Below are 21,618 nucleotides of genomic sequence, written 5' to 3'. Positions count from 1 at the left end.
GTAGGTCAGCAATCAACATTGTTTCTGTGCCCAGCATTGAAATAAAAGCACCATTGTAGTTCACTTTGACATAAACAGCCTAAACACTCCAATATTGAGACAATGCTTATTTAGGGAGAAACTTTTTAATTAGTTTTCATGAGGGTAAGATTTGCAAATCAAGGTTTCCGTTTTCAATTTCAGTTTCATTTTCACTAACAAATAATTTGGACCAAACTTGCCACAGAACATTATTGACATCGCCTTTACCTACCAATTTCTTAGCCTGCAATATATCTATGACCCAGTGGACTCTTCCTCTTACACATGGGTTTAAAAATGGTTTGTGACACACATTTAACATGCAGATAGTGATATGAAAACATGTCTTAGCTTAAACTATATAATGTGAAAATCTCAGAATGAATTTAAATTACAGCCAAAGAATTCAAACTAAAAGTCTACTTTAATTTGCGGGAAGTATTTTATATGCTTTAAACATAAATTTTTTGCTTTCAATCCAAACAATTTTTTGGAATGTTCAAAAGATTTCGCCAACTAGATTTTAACTTATCCTACTAACAATAAAATAAAGGGATTATTTTAATGAGAATCTACCTGCAAGATAGATATGTTTAAGACATACTTTTCAGTACCTTTTATTAACTTCTAGCAATTGAAGAAATAGTAAAAATAAAGTTTATAGTTGAAAGCCAGTTACACTTAATATATATATATATGGCTCCTTTTGTCTCGAAAGGCAATGGATGCGCCCAAGTGAGTCACTGGTTTTGGCTAAATCTTGAGACGGGGCAGAATCTGGTGTGGCTAATCAAGCCAATTCTAGAACGGCAGACTTTGCCACAATTCGTACATTTGTATGCCTCTGATTTAGGGCTAGCAGACAGGGCAGCTTTCTTTTTTTCCCTCTTGATTAAAGCCGCTTCAATTCTTTTGTTCTCAGCAAGTGTTGTCCCAGCACGCACAGTCTGTCTCCATGCACTCCGGTCTTTGGCTATGTTTTCCCACATACTTTCACTGATGCCTGAGGCTCTCATGTCTCGCTTGCAGACATCTCTATATGTTAGTCTTGGGCGGCCCTTGGGTCTGACTCCTTCCACAAGCTCAGCATATAAGATATCTTTCGGGATTCTACCATCTGGCATGCGGGTGACATGTCCGAGCCAGCGTAATCTCCTTTGTGTCAGGAGAGCATACATGCTGTTCATATTGGCCAATCTCAAAACTTCCTGATTGGAGACATGGTCCCTCCAAGAGATGCCCATTATGCGTCTCAGGCAGCGCAAGTGGAAACTATTCAATCTGTGCTCTTGGTACATGTATGTTGACCAGCTTTCACTGCCATAAAGGAGAGTGCTCACAACACAGGCGTTGTAGACTAGGATTTTGGTGGCTGTGGTCAATTTACCATTTTCCCAGACGCGCTTGGAGAGTTTTGCCAATGCTGTGGTAGCTTTTCCTATCCTTTTTGTCAGCTCGATGTCTAAGTCTAGGTTACTGACAATTGTTGAACCCAAGTAGGTAAATTCCTGCACCACTGAAAGGGTGTGGTTCCCAATTTGTATTATAGGTATTTCTGCAACGTCTTGTGCCAGGATTTCGGTCTTGGAGAGACTTATAGTAAGGCTAAACTCTTGACAAGCAGCTGCTAAGGCGTTCACTAGCTTCTGTAGACCTCCTTGTGAGTGAGATACGAGTGCCGCGTCATCGGCAAACAGCAGCTCCCTTATCAAGATACGACGCCTTTTCGTTTTGGCTTTAAGACGTGCCAGGTTAAAGAGCCTTCCATCGGATCTGCTATGGATGTATATTCCGTCTTCCAGGGATTTAAAAGCACTGGATAGTACGACTGAGAAGAAGATGCCAAATAGTGTAGGGGCCAGTACACATCCTTGTTTTACACCGCTCTTAATGGAGAATGGCCTGGAGGAAGAACTTTCAAACTGAACGGTGCCCTGCATATTTTCGTGAAAAGCTGACACTAGTTTTCTTAACTTATTTGGACAGCCGATTCTCTCTAGTACAGCAAACAGACCGCTTCTGCTAACAAGGTCAAAGGCCTTGGTCAAATCAATAAAAGCTATGAAGAGGGGCTGCTTTTGTTCTCTGCTCTTCTCCTGTAGCTGCCGCAGAGAGAAAATCATATCTGTTGTAGATCTTCCTGCCCTAAAGCCACACTGCGACTCTGGATAAACACGATCTGCCAGGATCTGTAATCGCTTTAGTAACACTCTAGCAAAAGCCTTTCCGACTATGCTAAGCAGTGAGATGCCTCTGTAATTGTTACAATCAGAGCGGTCGCCTTTATTTTTATAAATTGTAACAATGTTGGAGTCTTTCAATTCCTGGGGGACCATTCCTTGTTCCCAGCACAAGCTTAGCAGTTCATGGAGTGGTTTGATTAGGGCATGTTTTCCAGCCTGAATTACTTCAGCAGGAATGCCATCTCCTCCGGGTGTTTTCCCATGTGCAAGCATGTCAATGGCAATGCTCAGCTCCTTTACTGAGGGCGTTTCGTCTAATTCCGTCAAAACTGGAAGTGATGGGAAGTTGGAAACAGCATTTGGTGAGATGGCGTTTTCAATCTGGTAGAGTTCTGCATAGTGTTCTACCCATCGTTCCATTTGCAGCACACGATCGCTGATGATTGAGCCATCTTTTGACTTGAGCGGAGCACACTTGCTGGTGTGAGGTCCAAAGGCTTTTCTCATGCCCTCATATAGTCCTCTTATGTTACCACAGTCGGCACAAGATTGAATATCTTCGCATAGCTCCTGCCAGTATTTGTTAGCACATTGTCTCGCTACTCTTTGGGCATTGTTACGTGCAGCTCTGAGCCTTTTTAAGTTGCTTGGGGTGGGATCCTTCTTGTAGATTAGCATGGCTGCTCTCTTGTTCGTAGTGGCAGTTTCCATTTCTGGTAGACTAGCTTCAAACCAGTCTTCGCTTTTCTTGGTTTTGTTTCCAAAGACCAGTGATGATGTTTGGTAGATTGTATCACGCATAGACGTCCAGCTTTTTTCTACCTCAGTCGCAGAGAAGTTTTTAAAAGCTTCCTCTAATTTGTTCTCAAATTCGGTGCAAAGATCAGGATTTTTTGTGCTAGTAGTATTCAGGCGTGATTTTCTTTTTCCCTGTGAAGTGTGGATCTTAGTTGGCAGCAGTCTTGTCCGGCATGACACTAAAGTATGATCAGTATCACAATCCGCGCTTTGGTAGCTACGTGTCAGCAGTATATTTCCAATGTCCTTTTTTCGTGTCAGTATCATATCCAGCTGGTGCCAGTGCCCAGACCTAGGGTGCCTCCATGAGACACAGTGCTGTGGTTTTGTTCTGAAGTATGTGTTGGTAATGCAGAGCTTATGGTATGTGCAGAATTCAAGCAGTCTTTGTCCGTTCTCATTCATCTTTCCGATTCCAAAAAGCCCAAGACAGTCTGGCCAGGTAGTGTGATCTGATCCTACTCTGGCATTGAAGTCACCTAGAAGGATCATATGTTCTTTTTGAGGAATGTTTGCAATGGCTTCTTTGAGGTCTTCATAGAACTTGTCTTTGTCCTCCTGAAGCGAGCATAGTGTGGGGGCATAGGCACTAATTAGAGTGACTTTTCCAGATGCTGTCATCATACTTATGCTTAGTAGCCGTTCCGAGCCACCAACTGGAGGGACTATCATGGGAAAAAGACTGTTCTTGACAGCAAAGCCCACACCATGTATTCGAGTCTCATCCTGTGCTTTCCCTTTCCAAAAGAAAGTGTAGTCAGTCTCGCGGAGCATGCCGTTTTCGGCCAGTCGGGTTTCTTGCAGGGCTGCAATGTCAATATGTAGCCTTTTTAACTCGTTGTTTATAACTGCCGTCTTCCTTGCATCATCGATCTGCCTTAGATCATCAGTGAGACCAGGACACATTGTCCTGACATTCCAAGTGGCCAGTCGCATGACAGGGATTTTCTTTTTCAGTTTAATTTTTCTTCTTTTGTTGCTTGGTGCAAGTTTCCAGCCTACTTGTCGTTTTAAACTTATTTTAATGAGAATCTACCTGCAAGATAGATATGTTTAAGACATACTTTTCAGTACCTTTTATTAACTTCTAGCAATTGAAGAAATAGTAAAAATAAAGTTTATAGTTGAAAGCCAGTTACACTTAATATGAAATAAGAAAATAACAGAGAGTTGTAGGACGCTATCGCACCAGAGACACTGAAAGATGTTGATTGGTTTTGAACAGACGCAAAAGGATGGCTTTTTGGTGATATTCAATATTTCTCCACCTATGCAAAAATTTATGTTTTTTTCTTCTTAAGAATTGTATTTTCTTTTGTTCTTAAGATATTGACTTTCAAAGAGTGATGAACATATTTTTTTTCTGATCTGTATAGCTGCTAACAATCAATAATGCAACATGATAATTGTCACATAATAGTATTATATGTACATTTGCACACTAGCGCGTCAGTGCAACACCGCTTGTGTTTACGTAATAAATGGAGTTCCTAATATGTCTTCCCTCTTAAACACTAGTTTGTTATTTGTGTAACACGAATATTCTACATGGTGTCAGAATAAAACTTAAAAAGCTGTCCAGACAAAGGTTTTTATTAATCTAATAATGGCTTCTTTTTATTTTGAGCAACCAATCTTGAATTGGAATGCTAAAGATCTGTATCAAGAGTTTATAAGATTTCAACAGCAGGTGAGCTTTTGTTTCAAAGGACCGTTAGCTGGTGCCGATAGTAAACAAAAAGCCGGATGGCTGGGAATGTGGATAGGTCAACAGGGCCGAGAAGTTTACAAAACTCTAAATATTACTGATAGTGAAGAGGGAGATCCGCAATTGCTATTAAAAAAAATAGAAGACTACATAAGGCCAAGACAAAATAAACGAGTGTCTAGATTTAGAGCACATCAGAGAAAGCAGGAAGAAGGAGAAAGTTTTGATAACTTTGTTAAAGACCTAAAGCTTCTCATTATGGACTGTGAGTATGACAACCCAGACGATATGTTTATTGATTTGATTATTAGTGGAGTCATACACGAAAAGGTACAATTAAGACTACTTGATCAGGGACAGAAGTTGACCCTTAGCAAGGCTATAGAAATTGGACAACAATATGAATTGTCACAAAGCCAAGTGAAAATGTTTAGGGGCCAAGAAGTTCTAGCAATCAAGAGACAGTCACACAATGTACTCAAGCAGAAGTCTAAAGACAACTCAGATAAATTATGTAGTAAATGCGGCAAGAACCACGAAAAGGGAAAATGTCCAGCAATAGGAACCACATGCAATTTCTGCAAAAAGAAAAACCACTGGTTTCAAATGTGCAGAAAAAGACGCAACCTGTTATACCTGTTAGCACTGCAAGTAGCCAGTATAAAAAGGGTAATATTGAGAATATCAATGTCGTTGAAGACAAGTGGACTGTAAAACTAGTCGTGCATGGCAAGACATTAATTTTTCGTATCGACACTGGTGCAAGATGTAACATTCTTGTCAAGTCAGAGTTTGAAAAGCTCAAAGACAAAGTAAAACTTGCTTATTCAGCAAAGTCGCTCAAGTCTTACTCTAATCATGTTATTAAGACTTTAGGAGCAGTGGTGCTACCTTTGAAAAATAATATCCAAGAGGTGAAAGCAAGGTTTGAGGTAGTAGACATTAGTCAAGAGAACATTTTGAGTGGTGACACAGCAGAATGTTTAGGACTACTACAACGGATTGACAGCATAGAATCCAAGGCAGAAGACGAGTTACAAAGAGAGTTTCCTGAAATGCTTAAAACAACTGGAACACTGCCAGGAGAATACAAGATTCAGTTACAGGAAAATGCTAAAGGAGTTATCCATCCACCACGTCGCTTAGCAGCATCACTACGCAATAAAGTTGAAGAAAAACTTAAAGAAATGCAAGCTGATGGATTTATTACTCCAGTACATGAACCTACTGAATGGGTTAGCACCATGGTTGTTTCGTTCAGGAATGACAAAGTGAGAATATGTATTGATCCAAAAGATCTCAATAAAGCAATCAGACGGGAACATCACCCGATGAAAACTATTGAAGATGTGATCACTAATATTCCAGATTCGAAGATATTCTCAGTTCTCGATGCCAAGTCAGGGTTTATGCAAATAAAGCTTGAAAGAGAATCTTCATTTCTCACAACTTTCAACACACCTCTGGGAAGATATAGATGGTTACGATTACCTTTTGGAATCAAATCAGCGCCAGAAATTTACCAAAGAATTATGGATGAAATGCTTCAAGGTATTGAAGGAGCATATGTCATCATAGACGACATTCTAGTAGCTGGTAGAGATGTTGAACATCATGATCACATTTTGAAACAAGTCATGCAAAGAGCAACGGAGTACAATCTAAAGCTGAACTATGACAAGTGCAAGATAAGGCAAAACAGAGTACCTTATATGGGTCACATCTTGTCAGAGAAAGGTTTAGAACCAGATCCAGCAAAGATAAAGGCAATTATTGACATGCCAGCTCCTCAAGACAAAGATGGAATCAGAAGATTTCTAGGTTTAATTCAGTACCTAGCAAAATTTATTCCTAATCTAAGTCAAGCAGATGCTCCAATACGAAAGCTTCTAAAAAATGATGCAGAATTTCAATGGAATCATGAACAAAACAAGAGTTTTGAAGAATTGAAACATCTTTGTACAAACCATCCAGTTTTGTCATATTATGATGTCAACAAGAACATAGAGATAGAATGTGATGCAAGTAAAGATGGACTGGGAGCAGTATTACTCCAGGAAGGCCGTTTAATTGCATACGCATCAAGAGCTCTCACAGATACAGAAACAAGATATGCTCAGATTGAGAAGGAAATGCTCTCAATTGTGTATAGTACAAGCAAATTTCACTGCTACATATTTGGTAAGGAAGTAACAGTTTATAATGATCACAAACCTCTGGAGCAAATCTTCAAGAAACCTCTATTGTCAGCACCAATGAGAATACAGAAGATGCTAATAAGACTACAGTGGTATGATCTGAAAGTCTGTTACAGAAAAGGCAAGGAAATGTTTATCTCCGATACACTTTCTCGTGCACATCTACCAAATACTGATACACAGACATGTGAATTTACAGATGATTCAGTGCATATGATCTCTGTAAGTGATTCGAAATACAGTGAAATTCAAGACTGTACAAGCAAGGAACTTTCAATGCTTCTGGAAGTAATTATGACTGGTTGGCCAGACACAAGAAGCGAGACTCCAATTAAAGTTAGGCCATATTGGGATTCAAGAGACCAGTTATCAACTTCTGATGGTATTATATACAAAGGTCTGAGAATAGTCATGCCACCAAGCTTACGTAAATACATGCTAAATCTGATTCACAAGTCTCACTTAGGAATAGTCAAGTGTAAGCAGCGAGCCAGAGAAGTCATGTATTGGCCAGGCATGAATGCAGACATTGAAGTGACAGTTAGGGATTGTAGCAGGTGTGCTGAACATCAGAATCAAAATGTGTCAGAACCGCTAATACCTACCAAGACACCAGATCTCAAGGTGGTGAAGAAACACTTTGACTCCGAGAAACAGTCTCAGAAACATTATTATGATAAGAGGAAAGGAGTTAAGAGTCATAATCCACTACAAGACGGAACGGCAGTCAGAATGCAACTTAATTCTAAGTGGAAACCAGGAACAGTAGTTTCGAAGCATTCTAAGCCTAGATCATATAATGTCAAAAGTGGAAATAAGGTCTACAGAAGAAACAGAAAACACATCAGAAAGTCTTCTGAGAAAGCAAACAGATTTGACAACAATTATGACTTTCCAGATGACATCTCAGAACAACCAGAACCACTAGATCTAGAGAGTCCAAGATTACAAACTACACTAGATTTTGAGCCGCCACTACACACTGCTTCTTCTAACACCTTTAGACCAAATGAACCTTATGTAACACGCTCAGGCAGAATAGTTAACAAACCCAAGAGACTTGATTTGTGATGAACTGATTAGACTTTTTAGTTGACTAGTTTGTTAGTTATTCTGATAAATAGATTTTCTGAATTAAAGAAGAGAGATGTAACATAATAGTATTATATGTACATTTGCACACTAGCGCGTCAGTGCAACACCGCTTGTGTTTACGTAATAAATGGAGTTCCTAATATGTCTTCCCTCTTAAACACTAGTTTGTTATTTGTGTAATACAAATATTCTACAATAATGATATACTTACCACAGATATTTCATAATCCAAAAGTTTTTTCAAAGTAACGATTCCAGTTTTTTGGTCTATAGCAAAATATTCACCACCTTGTCCATCGATAAAATAATTTACACTTGTACCATCTGGATCAGTAGCACTAATTTGACCGATATAGGAATCTAAAACAAAAACAGATAAGAGCCACTGTAATATTCTTATAACTAATAGTATAATAAAAATTGTATATGATTTTTTATTGACAGTTTTTACAGTTTAAACAATTATTTTTATAACTTGCTTTAGATTTATTTGCCAGTCCTATAATAAATTTAATTGGGAGGTGGGGGATTTTCCTGACATTGGAAATTTAAAGTAATATGTGCTCGTTCGTTTATTGAAACAAAACATTTAATTTTGGCATATTCATTCTTGTCTAAATGTATGAGGGATAATGGTACCCTCTATAACTTTGACTAATTTAAGACTTAGCATGTTAATTACATTTAAAAATGGAAATAAAATTAATTAAAACTATTACCTTTTGGCTGAGATTCCGATAAGAATCTGCCATTTAAAGCAGAATAATCTAAAAATACAGGGACTGATCTCTGCCCATATGCCAACACAACTGAAAAAGATAAATATTAAGATTAGGATGTGAAATAAAACAAACACTCATAAATATTCATGACCATAAACTCTTAAAGATTTACAACATGAAACTAAAAAGGTTAGAGATGTGTTGGTAAGCTGTTTTTTAAAAAAGGTCATAGCTCTTTTGAACTTGAATGCTTTTATGTACTTTTATGTACAATATGGAAATATAGTTAGAAGAGAATTAAAAAACTAAAATGACTTCCCTAAAAGTGCCTATTTACAATTATGGGTATAAAAACTATTCACAATTAATGGTTATATTCTAGTGAAAACCAAAGTGGACTGTATTTTTATAGTTTCTGGGATAACAGAAATTTATAACCCAAAGATTTTTTAACTACAGTAAAAGAACTTAATTAAGCTTCTTAAGGAATACTTTATTGTCTAAGCTAATGACAAAATATGTGGTCAAAGCTGCCGGGTCTGCTTAAATATTAAGATTATTATTAAAAAACTGTTAATAATAGTGATATAAATATAGAATCAACATTGACTGATTCAAATTGGTGAAAAATGCTGAACATGGACAAATGACTACCATTAAAAAAAAATGTTTACAAAAATGTACAGACAAATATCTAAATATATAATCTTTAATTACAGGGATGAATAGTTGTTTTTTTTTTTACATGAGCAATGAGGACAAAATGCAGTAAATATGCCATCTTTTTAGATTTTAGTTTTTATGCATAATATGCTTACCAAATGAGGACACCAGCACAATAAATATGAACTGCATGTTTCAGATAATCAGTAATCCTAGAATGATGAAACAAAAATAAGATGAAACTATCAGAATGATTGAAAATTCAGACTTAAACATAAAAAAAAAAATAATAAAATGGGATGTACAAGATTTTATTGAAAAAGGAAGGCTAGGCCAAATTTATAGTGAGTTTTTCAACAACCTCCAAAATAGACCAAACAACTTTTAAAGTAGGCAGCTACTTCTAAATAAAGGTTTTATTGGTGGTCAACATGAGATTCATCATCATCATCATTACAATAAAAAAAAAACAGACAATTATTTTGGCCAATTTGTCTACAATACAATGATATAAAATTTGATTATCATCAATTTATTTTTCCTAACTATTCATTTTTTTACCCTTAGAAAAAAATAAAACTTTCTCAAATGCGAAATGCTCTTATTTCTTTGTGTTGACAAAAAAAAAAAAAAAAACAGAGGCAAGAGATACTTAGAACAAAATTGAAACAATTGAGAACATATTTTTTCTATTAGTTAGCTGGTCTAGTCACTAGAAAGAGATAAAACATCATAGAAGAAGAAACACTTGGAACTAAAAAAAAGTATTGGGGGCATAACTTATTATTAGCTGCCTGGTCTAGCAATAACTGAAAGGCCCTTTTACAAGCTAGATTTTAACTTTTTTAACCATTTTGTATAAATACACTTTACAGCATTCAGTAATCCCATAGCCATCAGCAGGTAGATCTAGGACTAGACAGATTGACAGTCAACAAATTCCTAAATACATTTATCTTTCTTTTCCATTACAATATTTTGTGAAAATTGTATGCAAAAGTCAGATTTGATTTGGAAATTTTTTATTTTTTTTTTACATTTGACCTCTTATGTCTAAGCCACTTTACTCATGTTCTTTCGTGGTTCTATCAATAAGTTACCACTAGATACAGTACTAGAGGAAATCTTTTGTCATGTGTTTAAAATAATATTTCAAATTACCTTTATATAGTGCAACTTTTATACATGCTCAGAGCGCTAATTGGGCGAGTATCTGGGAGAAGACTCCCGTGCACCCATTAGGCACTCTGCTCATCAAACACAACAAGATAGAACAAAAATGTCTGTACTGTTTAACTGTCTATTAATCAATTACAAAAAGTCGAAGCTAAATATCAGACGGCCCCATCCCTTTTCCGTTTTTTAAATAAACAGCTGAATCTCGTCTCACTGTGGAACATATCCATTGATTGCCCCAGATACCAGGATACCAGGGCCAGGGGGAAATTTTTTAGAGCGCACAACTTACAATGTTCGACAGTGGCGACCCAAGGAAGGTACTGGGCTTTGTCCGGGAGGTGGGGTTGTCTGCGAAGGTTTGATTTGTGAAATCGTGAATATATAATATTTATAAAAGATTTTTATTAAATTATTAATTTTTTACTACCTTTACTATTTTAACCGTGAATGGACCTTGGTTTGAATGGCTTAACTATATAAAATTTAGCTCTTGTGGTATGAAGGGAGAGTAACCCTTGAGGGATTACGGGCACGACCTATGGCTTATATTGTGCCGATGTCCCAAAAACTCAAACTCAAATAAACAGCTAATCAACTTTGAATTATTAATTATTGCAATTACCAGTCATGAATGGGTAGAGTTATAGGTTTACAAGTCCAGGATTTTTTACATCGCAGGACCCTAGTTTTTCAGGTCAATTATTTGGCAGCTGTCTATCCGCACGTATGATGACGTACTGACGTGACCTCACCTGCTCGCGCGCAGAGCGCGCCCGGTCACTGCCCTCTCTCTCTCTCTTCTTTTAGTACGTTAAATCGTAGATCTATGTAATATAGATTTAGATTTTTTTTGTACAAATTATTCTTGGAATAACTATTAATGTTTAAATGGTATTTTATGTTTTTAATTGGGGAATTTTAATTAATATATTATTAATTAATTACAGACCTACGTATCTTTGCTAAAAAAATAATATTATAAATCTAATCGTGATAAATCTAATCGTGTGTTAACTGTTTTGTTTCTTTTAAATACGTATTGAAATACATTTTTTTCTGCTCTCGTTTTTTTTTTTTTTAGAGTATGTAATCTTATTTTTCTACTTTAAAAATAATTATAATTATTAAATATGCAAGCAAAAAATGTGTAGTTTGCGGAAATATAGGCACAGGACAGGGTTGACGTACTGCCGTAAATCCATAACTGGATTTTTATATTACGAGTACGCTACAAATGGACATTTTGTTAACCATGACGAAGTTGCCGACCGTAATATGTCTCCTTCTGTCTTGAAAGACAAAGGATGTAAATAATGTACTCACATGAAAAACTAGTTTGTGTTTCTTTTTGAGTCCACGAACAATCGGATCCTACTAAGTAAGCCGATTCCGAAGCGGCAAAGTTAGCCACTGTTCGTATGTCTGAATGCTCCTGTTTTAGGGCTATCTAACAGGGCTGCTTTTTTGTGCATCCCCTTTTTTATGGCAACTTCATTTCTTTCGCTATCGGCGAGGTTCGTACCAGCACGCTCAGTTTGTCCTGTTGTCCATCCTGCGCGATGTTCTCAAACTATTTGTTTATACCTGTAGTCGTCAAGATAGGGACGGCCCAGGAATATATGGTGCCGCAATTTGGAAGCAGATGTCAAGCAGATGGGCAAGACGTGGGGACAGTTGGAGAGAGTCTAACTTGACTCGCTGATTCTTAAGATGAAGGTTTATGTTTCTCATCTTTGCTGCCACTTGCAGTTTTCTCAGTCTCGTAAATGGTCTTGACGTTCCTTGTACTGATGATGGTGAAGGTCGGATAATCCTGGCGCCGAACAGCTGGAGATCCATCTTCTTCCAGGTCCGCTGTTTGGTTTTTCAAGTTCTTTATTGTTTAGGTCAAGTGACCCTAGCATCATATAAGTAGATAATTTTTTTACGGAATAGGCTACTTCCAAATATTTGAGATTTTCTCTACTCCTCGACTAAGCTAAGCCGAAATAAACTAAGATACACGTCCAAAAATCTCTATAAAATGTTTACAAAGCTGTGCGTTTTCTAGTTTGTGAACCTAGTATAAAATGCAAAGGTTTATAGACGCCAACTAAATTAGGTAACTTTTGGTGTGCTTGGAGTGAATGGAAAAATTCAAATCCAGCAGTGCGCGGGGACCTGGGCGGGTATCTTGTGGGGGGGGGGGATGGGCCTGAGCCGTAAGGGTAAACTACAGGGTGCGTCAAAAAAATGGTTCAAAGTTCCTCTAGTCCTGTAGCCCAGATGGCCCGCTCTGAGTCAATCGGCTGGTCGAGCTGAGCTACCTGAGATGAACTCCTATTGAAAAATCAGAGCAGGAAGGACTAGTCCTCCCGTAGTGCTCTGGCAAGAAACTTAGCCGTCCGGCGTAGTGCCTCATAGCTACCATACAAGTCGAGTGACTGCACAGGCAAGTCCCCCCTTAGCTCGCGGAGCTGGGGACACTCGTACAAGACATGCGACACTGTTTCGACGCTCTCTCCACAGTGACGGCATCGGGAGTCAAAGTTTTATTGCGGAACCGGGCAAAGTATGCCCCAATAGGACAATGTTCCGTCCTGCACTGCGCAACTATTGACTGCTCTGACCTCCTCAGTCGCCACCATGGATCGTCGCGATCTGGGTGACGCATGCGCTGCCAGACACCACGTGCTCTGTCGGATTCCTCCCAGGATTTTAACCACTTCTCATGAATGAGTGCTCGGATTTGTGCCGTTGCTTGTAAGTACGTGCTTGGTGCTTCGAGGTGTGTGGCTGCCATTGCACCCTCCCTTGCGAGGGCGTCTGCCGTTTCATTGCCCCACACGCCGCAATGTGAAGGCGCCCACTGCATAAAAACGACAGCTCCAATAGCTCGGCGGATGTTATCTGCGGCGCCGATTGCCTCTTCTATTACGGGCGACCCTCCCCCGCCGCCACCCATAACTAGGAGACTGGAGCGAGAGTCAGTGACCAACACCACCGTAGTGGCGCTAGTCTCGCGTTGGAGCATTCGGGCCCTAATGGCCTCGAACGCCCTAGTTATCCCTGTAAGTTCGGCATCCATGGAGCATGCAGCGTAGCCGCATGGACCAGAGAGCCTATCTGGTTCAGTCCGGTCGGGGTAGACAATAAGGGCCCCATACCCCGATCTATCGGGGTCCCTCATTACCGACCCATCGGTATAACAGAATATGGCATCTGATGGGTAGGATTTTATAGTTATGGATGCCAAATTTTGGAGAATGGCAGGTGTTAATCGCCTCTTGGTGGCTCCCTCTTGCCCTATCAGGGACAGGTTTATTTGTGGGGCCGGCAATCTCCTCCACGGAGGGCACGTACTGATTCTCCTAATAGGGATTCTATCAGTGGAGAGTCCAGCTGAATTTGACAAATTGACCGCTATATGTAGGAACGATCGCATTTTGATGCGGTTCCTCTCTCTCCACTGTCGCACTAAGATTGAGGTGGGTAGCCTAGAGTCGCCCCTTTTGTAGCGCTCGTAGGCCGTAAGTACTGCCCTCTCCCTCCTAAGATGTAAGGGTGCCACGTTAGTAAAGATTTCAGCAGCGTTTGTTGGGCTTGTCCTAAAGGTGTCACAAATGAACCGTAGGGCCTGTGCTTGTACCCGGTCGAGTGATTCGAGAGCAGTTTTACTAGCGTATACTTGAGCTGTATAGCTGTATTCGATTTGTGATCTGACTGCCCCTAGATACAATGTGCGTAGCATGTCAGCTTTGGCGCCCCACTTTGTGCTGGCCAGCTTTCTTAGTAACGCTAACTTCTCCGAGGCTTTTCGTTCAACTTCCTGGACGTGCTGGAGCATTGACAGTTTTCTATCCAGGGTCACCCCTAGATATTTTGGCGTATTTTCACGCTGGAGTCGCAGCCCACCGAGTTGAAGCTCGAATGGAGCCTTAAGGATGTCGATTCCTAGGCTGAACAGGGACCAGGTCGTTTTGGCAACGTTTATCTGAATCTGCCATTTGTCGCAATACGAGGAGATGGTATGGAGGTCTGCTTGAAGTGCCGCCTGGATTTGGTCGGCTTTCTTCCCGGTTGACCAGAGGACAATATCGTCAGCATATTTGGACCGTAGTGAGCTTGGCAAATCATTAAGAAAGGCTATGAAAAGTGTACAGGACAGCCTCGTAGACTGGCCAGTTCGCCTTGGTGTAACTCCATCTACGCGGGGCTTTTGGGGTTACACCACTGGCCTCTGAGAGGGCAATTGTGACTAGTATGGGTCTATGGTCGCTTCCAATGTCATCTAGGACTTGAAACTGAGTATGTGATTCTAAATTAGCTGTGATTAGAGTAAGGTCTGGTCTAGATTGGCTGCCATTTCCGGTATGGTATAGAGTTGGGGGAGTATGTTTATTTTGCAGACAGAACAAATTAGAATTATTTAGAAGTTCGTGGATTTTATGTCCCGACGAGTCGGTTGAATCATAGCCCCACTGCTGAGACTTAGCATTAAAGTCTCCTGCGATGACGTTGTGAGTATTGAAGCTGAGCTACCAGCATAGGTCATCAACCTAAAGGGTCAATCAGGGAGCTGTTGTATCCAGTTTCAAAGCTCCTGATTTGAAACACGATCCTCCAAGAATTACACATTACGGTATAATGCTGTCTAAGCGGGCTCAGAGGGCACTTATAGGATGAGAAGCGCATGGAGCACGGATAATAACAGCCTCATTCCATTCAGTGAAGAAGAGGATTAACTTAGATATTGTCTTAACAACAAATGACAGTGAAGAGGAAGAGAAGGATAATATTTACAACAGACTGACTATCATCATACTCGACAGACTTAAAAAGAGAAAGATAGGGACGGCCCAGGAATATATGGCGCCGCAATTAGGAAGCAGATGGGCAAGACGTGGGGACAGTTGGAGAGACACGCCCAGAACCGAGACGCCTTGAAGAAGCTGGCTGGTGGCCTATGTCCCATAAGGAACCACAGGCAGAGATGAGATGATGATGGCCAACCATGTACATCTAATAATAGGCTTGCAATTCTTTGCACTATAAAAGGTTTGAATATTAGAAAGTTCTTCAACTTCGTACGAGTCAAAACGTTGATTTGGAATAAATAAATAAAAAATACGAGCAAGAGCATTATGAATCAACTGAATTTGCCGGGTATATTGGTGGTGAAACGCAGATATCTCAGGCCCTGCTCAGTCACGGTGAAAGACAGGGCATTTGAATACTTTTGTCCAAGCATATTGAATAAGAAAAGTGCCTTTATCGGCTTCAACAATCTGTAGATGAGAGGCTCAGAGAAGAACAAGCAGGCTTCCAAAGAGGCAGAACATGTGCAGAGCAGATCTTCGTTCTACGAAATATCATAGAACAAAGTATTGAGAACCAATAATGGCTAACGATCAGTTTCGTAGACTTTAAGAAAGCGTTTGATAGTGTCCACCGAGAATCAGTATGGAAAATAGCACCGGTATAGCCCTGACCCTTGTTGGACTCGATGGCGGGTGGGGAGCACAAGTGATGAACAGCCACAATTGTCTATGGACAACAGAAAAAAAAAACTACTTGCCCCAGATTTATGTCTGGGCAAGAAAGGAAGAATGGAAGAAAGAAAGAAGGAGGGCACAAGAAACTCTATCAAGCCATCATTTCTGGTGGCCAGGTGTACAGAAGAGACTCTCCACAGTGTCGGCAACGGGCATCAAAATTTGGCCGGAACCTGGCAAAGTAAGCACCAACAGGGCAGTGCCCCGTTTTACACTGCGCAATGATAGATTGTTTCGACCTTTTTAGCCACCACCATGGATCGTCGCGGTCCGGGCGACGCAAATGTTGCCAGACTCCACGGGCTTTGTTGGAGCCATCCCAGGATTTCAACCACTTGCCATGTACCCACTCTCGGATTAATGTCGTAGCTTGGTTAAACGTGTCTATGCACAGTAGCCTATAAAACACTTAGGCTGAAAATATGTAGTGATCACGTTTGTGACAATAAAATCTCCGATCGCGCCCCCCCCCCTCAGACGTAGGGCCTGGGGTGCTTGCCCCATTAGCTACACCCTATGGCCGCTATTGCTTCTTATCTCTCTTCCATTTTCTGCTTAGCTCTATTTTAAGAAAAACTTTCTTTTGGAAAATTTAGAATTTATACAAAATTATTCAGTATAAGAGTAAAAATTGAGATGAGTTCTGAACCCTAATATACTTTATCTAGTCGCCTATTTGCAACCTTTACTCAATCTGATATTTTCTATTGTATTAATACATTTGGGACTATCACTCACAATTTATGCTTGAATCCTAAAATTGCCAAAAATTTAGAGTATAATCTAATTGGTCCACTTAATTTCTCCTCCCACATTTTTTTTTTTGTTTAGAGCTTGGAATTATAGTTCTGTAACAAAACAAAGTTACAAACAGGCCTGTTGAACAAAATGTATCACTTACAAATGAGATTATTACTTAGGTGTCTGTGAGGGTGGGTCGGGGTTGGTAGGTGGTGGGGGGGGGGCTCCATTCTGTCTAGCGCTATGTCATGTGCCAAACTGTCCAATGGGGAGAAATGGAGGAAAGGAACGACGTAGGTATTAAGAGGATTGACCTTAATTGCTGGATGGCATAGATATGTTAAAAAAAAGTGGACAAGATTAGAGGGCGATAGCCACATAGCCGTAGGGAAAGAGCAAACATTCGCATGTATGTAAATAGAATGTATATACGACGTACCGGCACCTTTTTCAATTTTGGGAAAAAATATTACTTCTCTTGTATTTTAACGTTTATTATTAATTTATTAGTGAGTACCGGCACCTATTTCTTTAGAAAAAAAAAAAAGCACCGAATAGAAGTAAGTATGATGCTGATACCATCCCCTTACCAGGCTAATTGACCCCACTTTTTATTGGGGGGGGGGGGGGGGTCAATATGTCCGTGTTTTATGGCCGACCGTCTAGCGAGTTTGATAGCAGACGTGAGAAGAACTATTGCGCCGGAGAACAGAGATCCTATACGTTGGTTATGGTAAGACACAACGCCGACGGGGCAGTAAAGCACGCGCGTAGCAAATAAATAGGAAATGGTGAAAATGTTTCAAATAAGTATACAAATGGGATTTTTATATAGTTTATTTAAATAAACACACTTTTTATTTAATTATTCTTATAATTAGCTAGATAAATAAACAAAATCTACGTATCTCTCTTTCTATGCATCCATTTATCTATCCTCTCTCTGTCTAACTTCTCTCTCTCTCTCTCTATCTATCCCTCTCTATCTATCTATCCTTTCTCTATCTATCTATCCTTTCTCTATCTATCCCTCCCTCTCTCTCTCTACCTATCTATCCTCTCTCTGTCTAACTTATCTCTATCTATCTATCCCTCTCTCTCTCTCTCTCTACCTATCTATCCTCTCTCTGTCTAACTTATCTCTCGCTATCTATCCATCTCTCTCTCTATCTATCCATCTCTCTCTCTACCTATCTATCCTCTCTCTGTCTAACTTATCTCTCTCTATCTATCTATCCTTTCTCTATCTGTCCCTCTCTCTCTATCTATCCTCTCTCTGTCTAACTTATCTCTATCTATATATCTATCTATCCCTCTCTCTACCTATCTATCCTCTCTCTGTCTAACTTATCTCTATCTCTCTATCTATCCCTCTCTCTACCTATCTATCCCTCTCTCTACCTATCTATCCTCTCTCTGTCTAACTTATCTCTCTCTCTATCTATTTATCTCTCTATCCATCTATCTATCTATCCTTTATCTCTCTACCTCATCTCTGTCTATATATCTAAAATGTTTCTTTTTAAAAGCTATACAGTTGAAGATACATGAATCTATTTAAGTACTAAATGTAGGTTTACATACTCAATACATACAATACATCATGAGCCCGCAGGCCATATAAAACAGATGGACATGTTGCGTAACTCCCTCGCCACATGCTAGACTGTCAACATCCACCCATCCCTTCCTATCACACCCCCTGCTGTTTTTTCATGTAACCCTCACTTAAATGGTCAAATCACACACATTTGGATAACCCACGACAGATTTGCATGATTGGTTTGTTTGTCTTAAGTCACGTGTCCACGTTTTAGTTAGGGCAGTTTATTATCAAGCTATCCAACAGTGAACATCGCATCGTCGCTTTCAATTTTTTTATTCCTGATTGATTCGGATACAAAACCCAGTGTGAGTTTCAATCTTTTCAATTCTTTAGTTGTCTCATATAGTTTCATGTCATGACATAATAGATTCCGTTAGCTTATCTGCTTCTCACTTTCCCAACTGATTATTTTTTTCATAGTTTCCTATTCACTTAATGCTTACTTTATTACATTGGAAGTTACAACTTACGTCACTTGACTTTGTCTCTATAAATATTTCTTTGATCATAAATTGGTACCTAGCTGTAATTCACTTAAACATCAGTGTAGAAAATGGGGAGACATATGTTATCATTATCTATTAATACAGTTGATATCAATTCACTTCACTGGTTTTATGTAAAAGCCTTAGAGTTGCTTCTAGTCTCACTCTAGTGTAGCTGAAATAAGTATTTAATGTAATTATGACATTTGCGAAGTCTATGTGGACCTAAAAGTAGTCGCTCTAGTTTCAATAGATCATTCTTCATACATACAACTAATGATGTAGCTTGAAACTATGTCTATCCCAAATTAATACCGAGCGCTCATTTATTATCGGTTCCCGAAGACAAAAGTGGACATCATGGTCATGGTAATCTATGTATCTTTCTTTACACAAAAGCCTCTATACAATTAATATTTGAGCGTTGTATGTTTTACGGTGGATTTCACAACTTGAAATAATAAAAAAAAAAAAAAAGATTTGTAGAGATCTGGCAGAAATAAGACCACTGTTCAATGAAACTGGATTTTTTTTAGTTGTGGGGTAAATTTTTAGCGTGTTATTTCCACTGTGACTCCAGTGTAGGCCTACTTTCTTAAATTTTATGCTTGAGAGCCACACGTTAGAACTGAATCACAAATATTCTTATATTTGAACATCTTCTAGTTTAGGCTTAGCTTTCATCTCTTTTTTTTATATCTATATTCGTTTATACGGTTTAAATGCAACTGCAACTTATTTCATTTACATCAGCACTGAGCCTTTGTATTGTATAGCATATGTCTCCTCTACCGGCTTTAAATATATAAAAAAAAACAAACAGTTACATTTTAGTTAAAATGCCGGTAACTCCTCCGTTGTCTGGTTCCAAGTCCAGAATGTGAAAGGAGGAGGGGCGAGCATATGCTAGGCTACACACTACTCTTCATAAACATCTAGCGGTATACCCATCTAGCTACTGTTATTGAAAATGCGTGGATTTCAGATAAATATCTGTACTTATAAGGAAACCCATTCAGTTTAATTTAATTTGAAAATAAAATAAAGAATATGTTGCACATATACGAAACCCAATATGATTGGTTTACTTCATAGACTATGGTTTACTTTAATTTTAAAGTAAAATTACATTAAATCAATAAATTAAAAAATAATAATTTAGGTCTGTAAAACATTACAAATGAAAAAAAAATAGTGTCAGCAAAAATATATAAATATAGGCCTATAACCCGTACATATATAGGATAACGGTACCATACATTTGTGACACAAACAAAAAAAAAACAAATTAAAAAAATAAAGATTAATTCATTCTCATTATTTATTTTTTATAGCCTTTTAAATATTTTTTTTATTACATAATATAGATCCAGAGTTTTCATATCATTAGCGAATGACTAGATCTATCACGAACTATTAGGCCTACATGATACTACCGACACCGTCTAGCCGGTAGTGACCTTGTGACCTGATTACCGTAGCGATAGACAGCGCGGTGCTGCCACTTGCGTAACATTCTTCATAAGGGTCCTGCGATGTAAAGTTTTACCCTGGAGGAAAAAAATGATATAAACAACTAGCTGATCAGCTGGTGAAGAGAGAAATAATTAATAAAATCACGTGGTCTAAGTCAGGTCAAATTGTATATGGATCAATGATGGAATTGTAAGGCGGGAAGAAATGAGTATAAAATTGTAACTTGTACTGTAACAATAACATTATAGATGCAAATACGAACAACATACACACACGAAACACATACACATTCATAACCAGCGCTTTATGAATCAGACTTCTATGAACTTCTCGGTGATGACAGATGATCTTGTAACACTCTGACCGACAGTGGGATGAAGAAAACTTACTGTTTTAGTTCTAATGGAAAGGAGACGACCACTTCGCTCAGATCTTATGTAATAGTGTTATAGAATACTCTCCTACAAATAAACAGAGATAAAAAAAAAGATATCTGTTTTTCATTTGCTTACTAAAACACCCTTAGTAGGCCTATTAGAAATGCTATTCCTGTATAGAAAGGTCGCCGAATAGACTATTAGTAGTGGGCCAGTGAATAGACATGACTCACGGGTCGTTGTAGGTCTGCTGTTTGGTAAGCATGAAGGACGGACTGTCGGGACTGGCTATATATGGGCTTTCGGGCAAATGCCCGGTGGGACGGTACCCAATAGGATCGAAAGGGACAGTGAAAGAGCCGCATTGATACCACTAAGACTTGTATTAAAGTGTGGAAATATTTTATAATATTATTTTCTTCTTCTTCTTTTTCTTCGTTGTCCTTTTTATATTGGGGCATTCAGATGACTAGACCAATACATGAGATGAACTGCGCAGTGGTTTCCAAATCAGGGAGCTCTCCATATAGTTTTCTTTCTATTGGGGTGTTTTAGGGCCAATGTCTTGTACGGGCCTCTTGGTAAAGAGAGCAGTTTTGGAGGACATGGTCGGCATTCTCTGGTGACACTCCACATGGGCAGATTTCACTGTTTTCGCATTCTATTGTGTCCGGTCCTGAGTCGAAAGATTAGATGTTGATCTTGCCGGGATAGCTTATGATAAGCATCATCTTTCTTGTGATGTGGATGAGAGCTTGACCATTTCTCATTTATTTTATTTACAATGGACCTCATTCACCAATCGTAAACAAACAACATTTAGTCACGTGAT

General features: G+C 39.0%; 1 protein-coding gene across 2 annotated transcripts in view; it reads right to left on the bottom strand.

Annotated features, from left to right (window-relative positions):
• LOC106067590 (cadherin-87A-like) overlaps positions 1-21,618 on the bottom strand; it is a 54,944-nt gene that overhangs the window by 31,392 nt on the left and 1,934 nt on the right. Inside the window, exons 2-5 of one of the 2 annotated variants that reach the window (XM_056020347.1) lie at positions 20,799-20,870; positions 9,544-9,600; positions 8,723-8,812; positions 8,215-8,363 (exon numbers count right to left, since the gene is read on the bottom strand). In XM_056020347.1, the coding sequence (XP_055876322.1) occupies positions 8,215-8,363; positions 8,723-8,812; positions 9,544-9,580 (276 nt within the window). In that variant the 5' untranslated portion in view covers positions 9,581-9,600; positions 20,799-20,870. The remainder of the gene's footprint in view (positions 1-8,214; positions 8,364-8,722; positions 8,813-9,543; positions 9,601-20,798; positions 20,871-21,618) is intronic. The other variant, XM_056020346.1, reaches the window with a different exon arrangement.

Source organism: Biomphalaria glabrata, chromosome 2 (genome assembly GCF_947242115.1).
Source record: "Biomphalaria glabrata chromosome 2, xgBioGlab47.1, whole genome shotgun sequence".
Classification (NCBI taxonomy): domain Eukaryota; kingdom Metazoa; phylum Mollusca; class Gastropoda; family Planorbidae; genus Biomphalaria; species Biomphalaria glabrata.
This window is presented reverse-complemented; position numbering and strand designations above follow the sequence as displayed.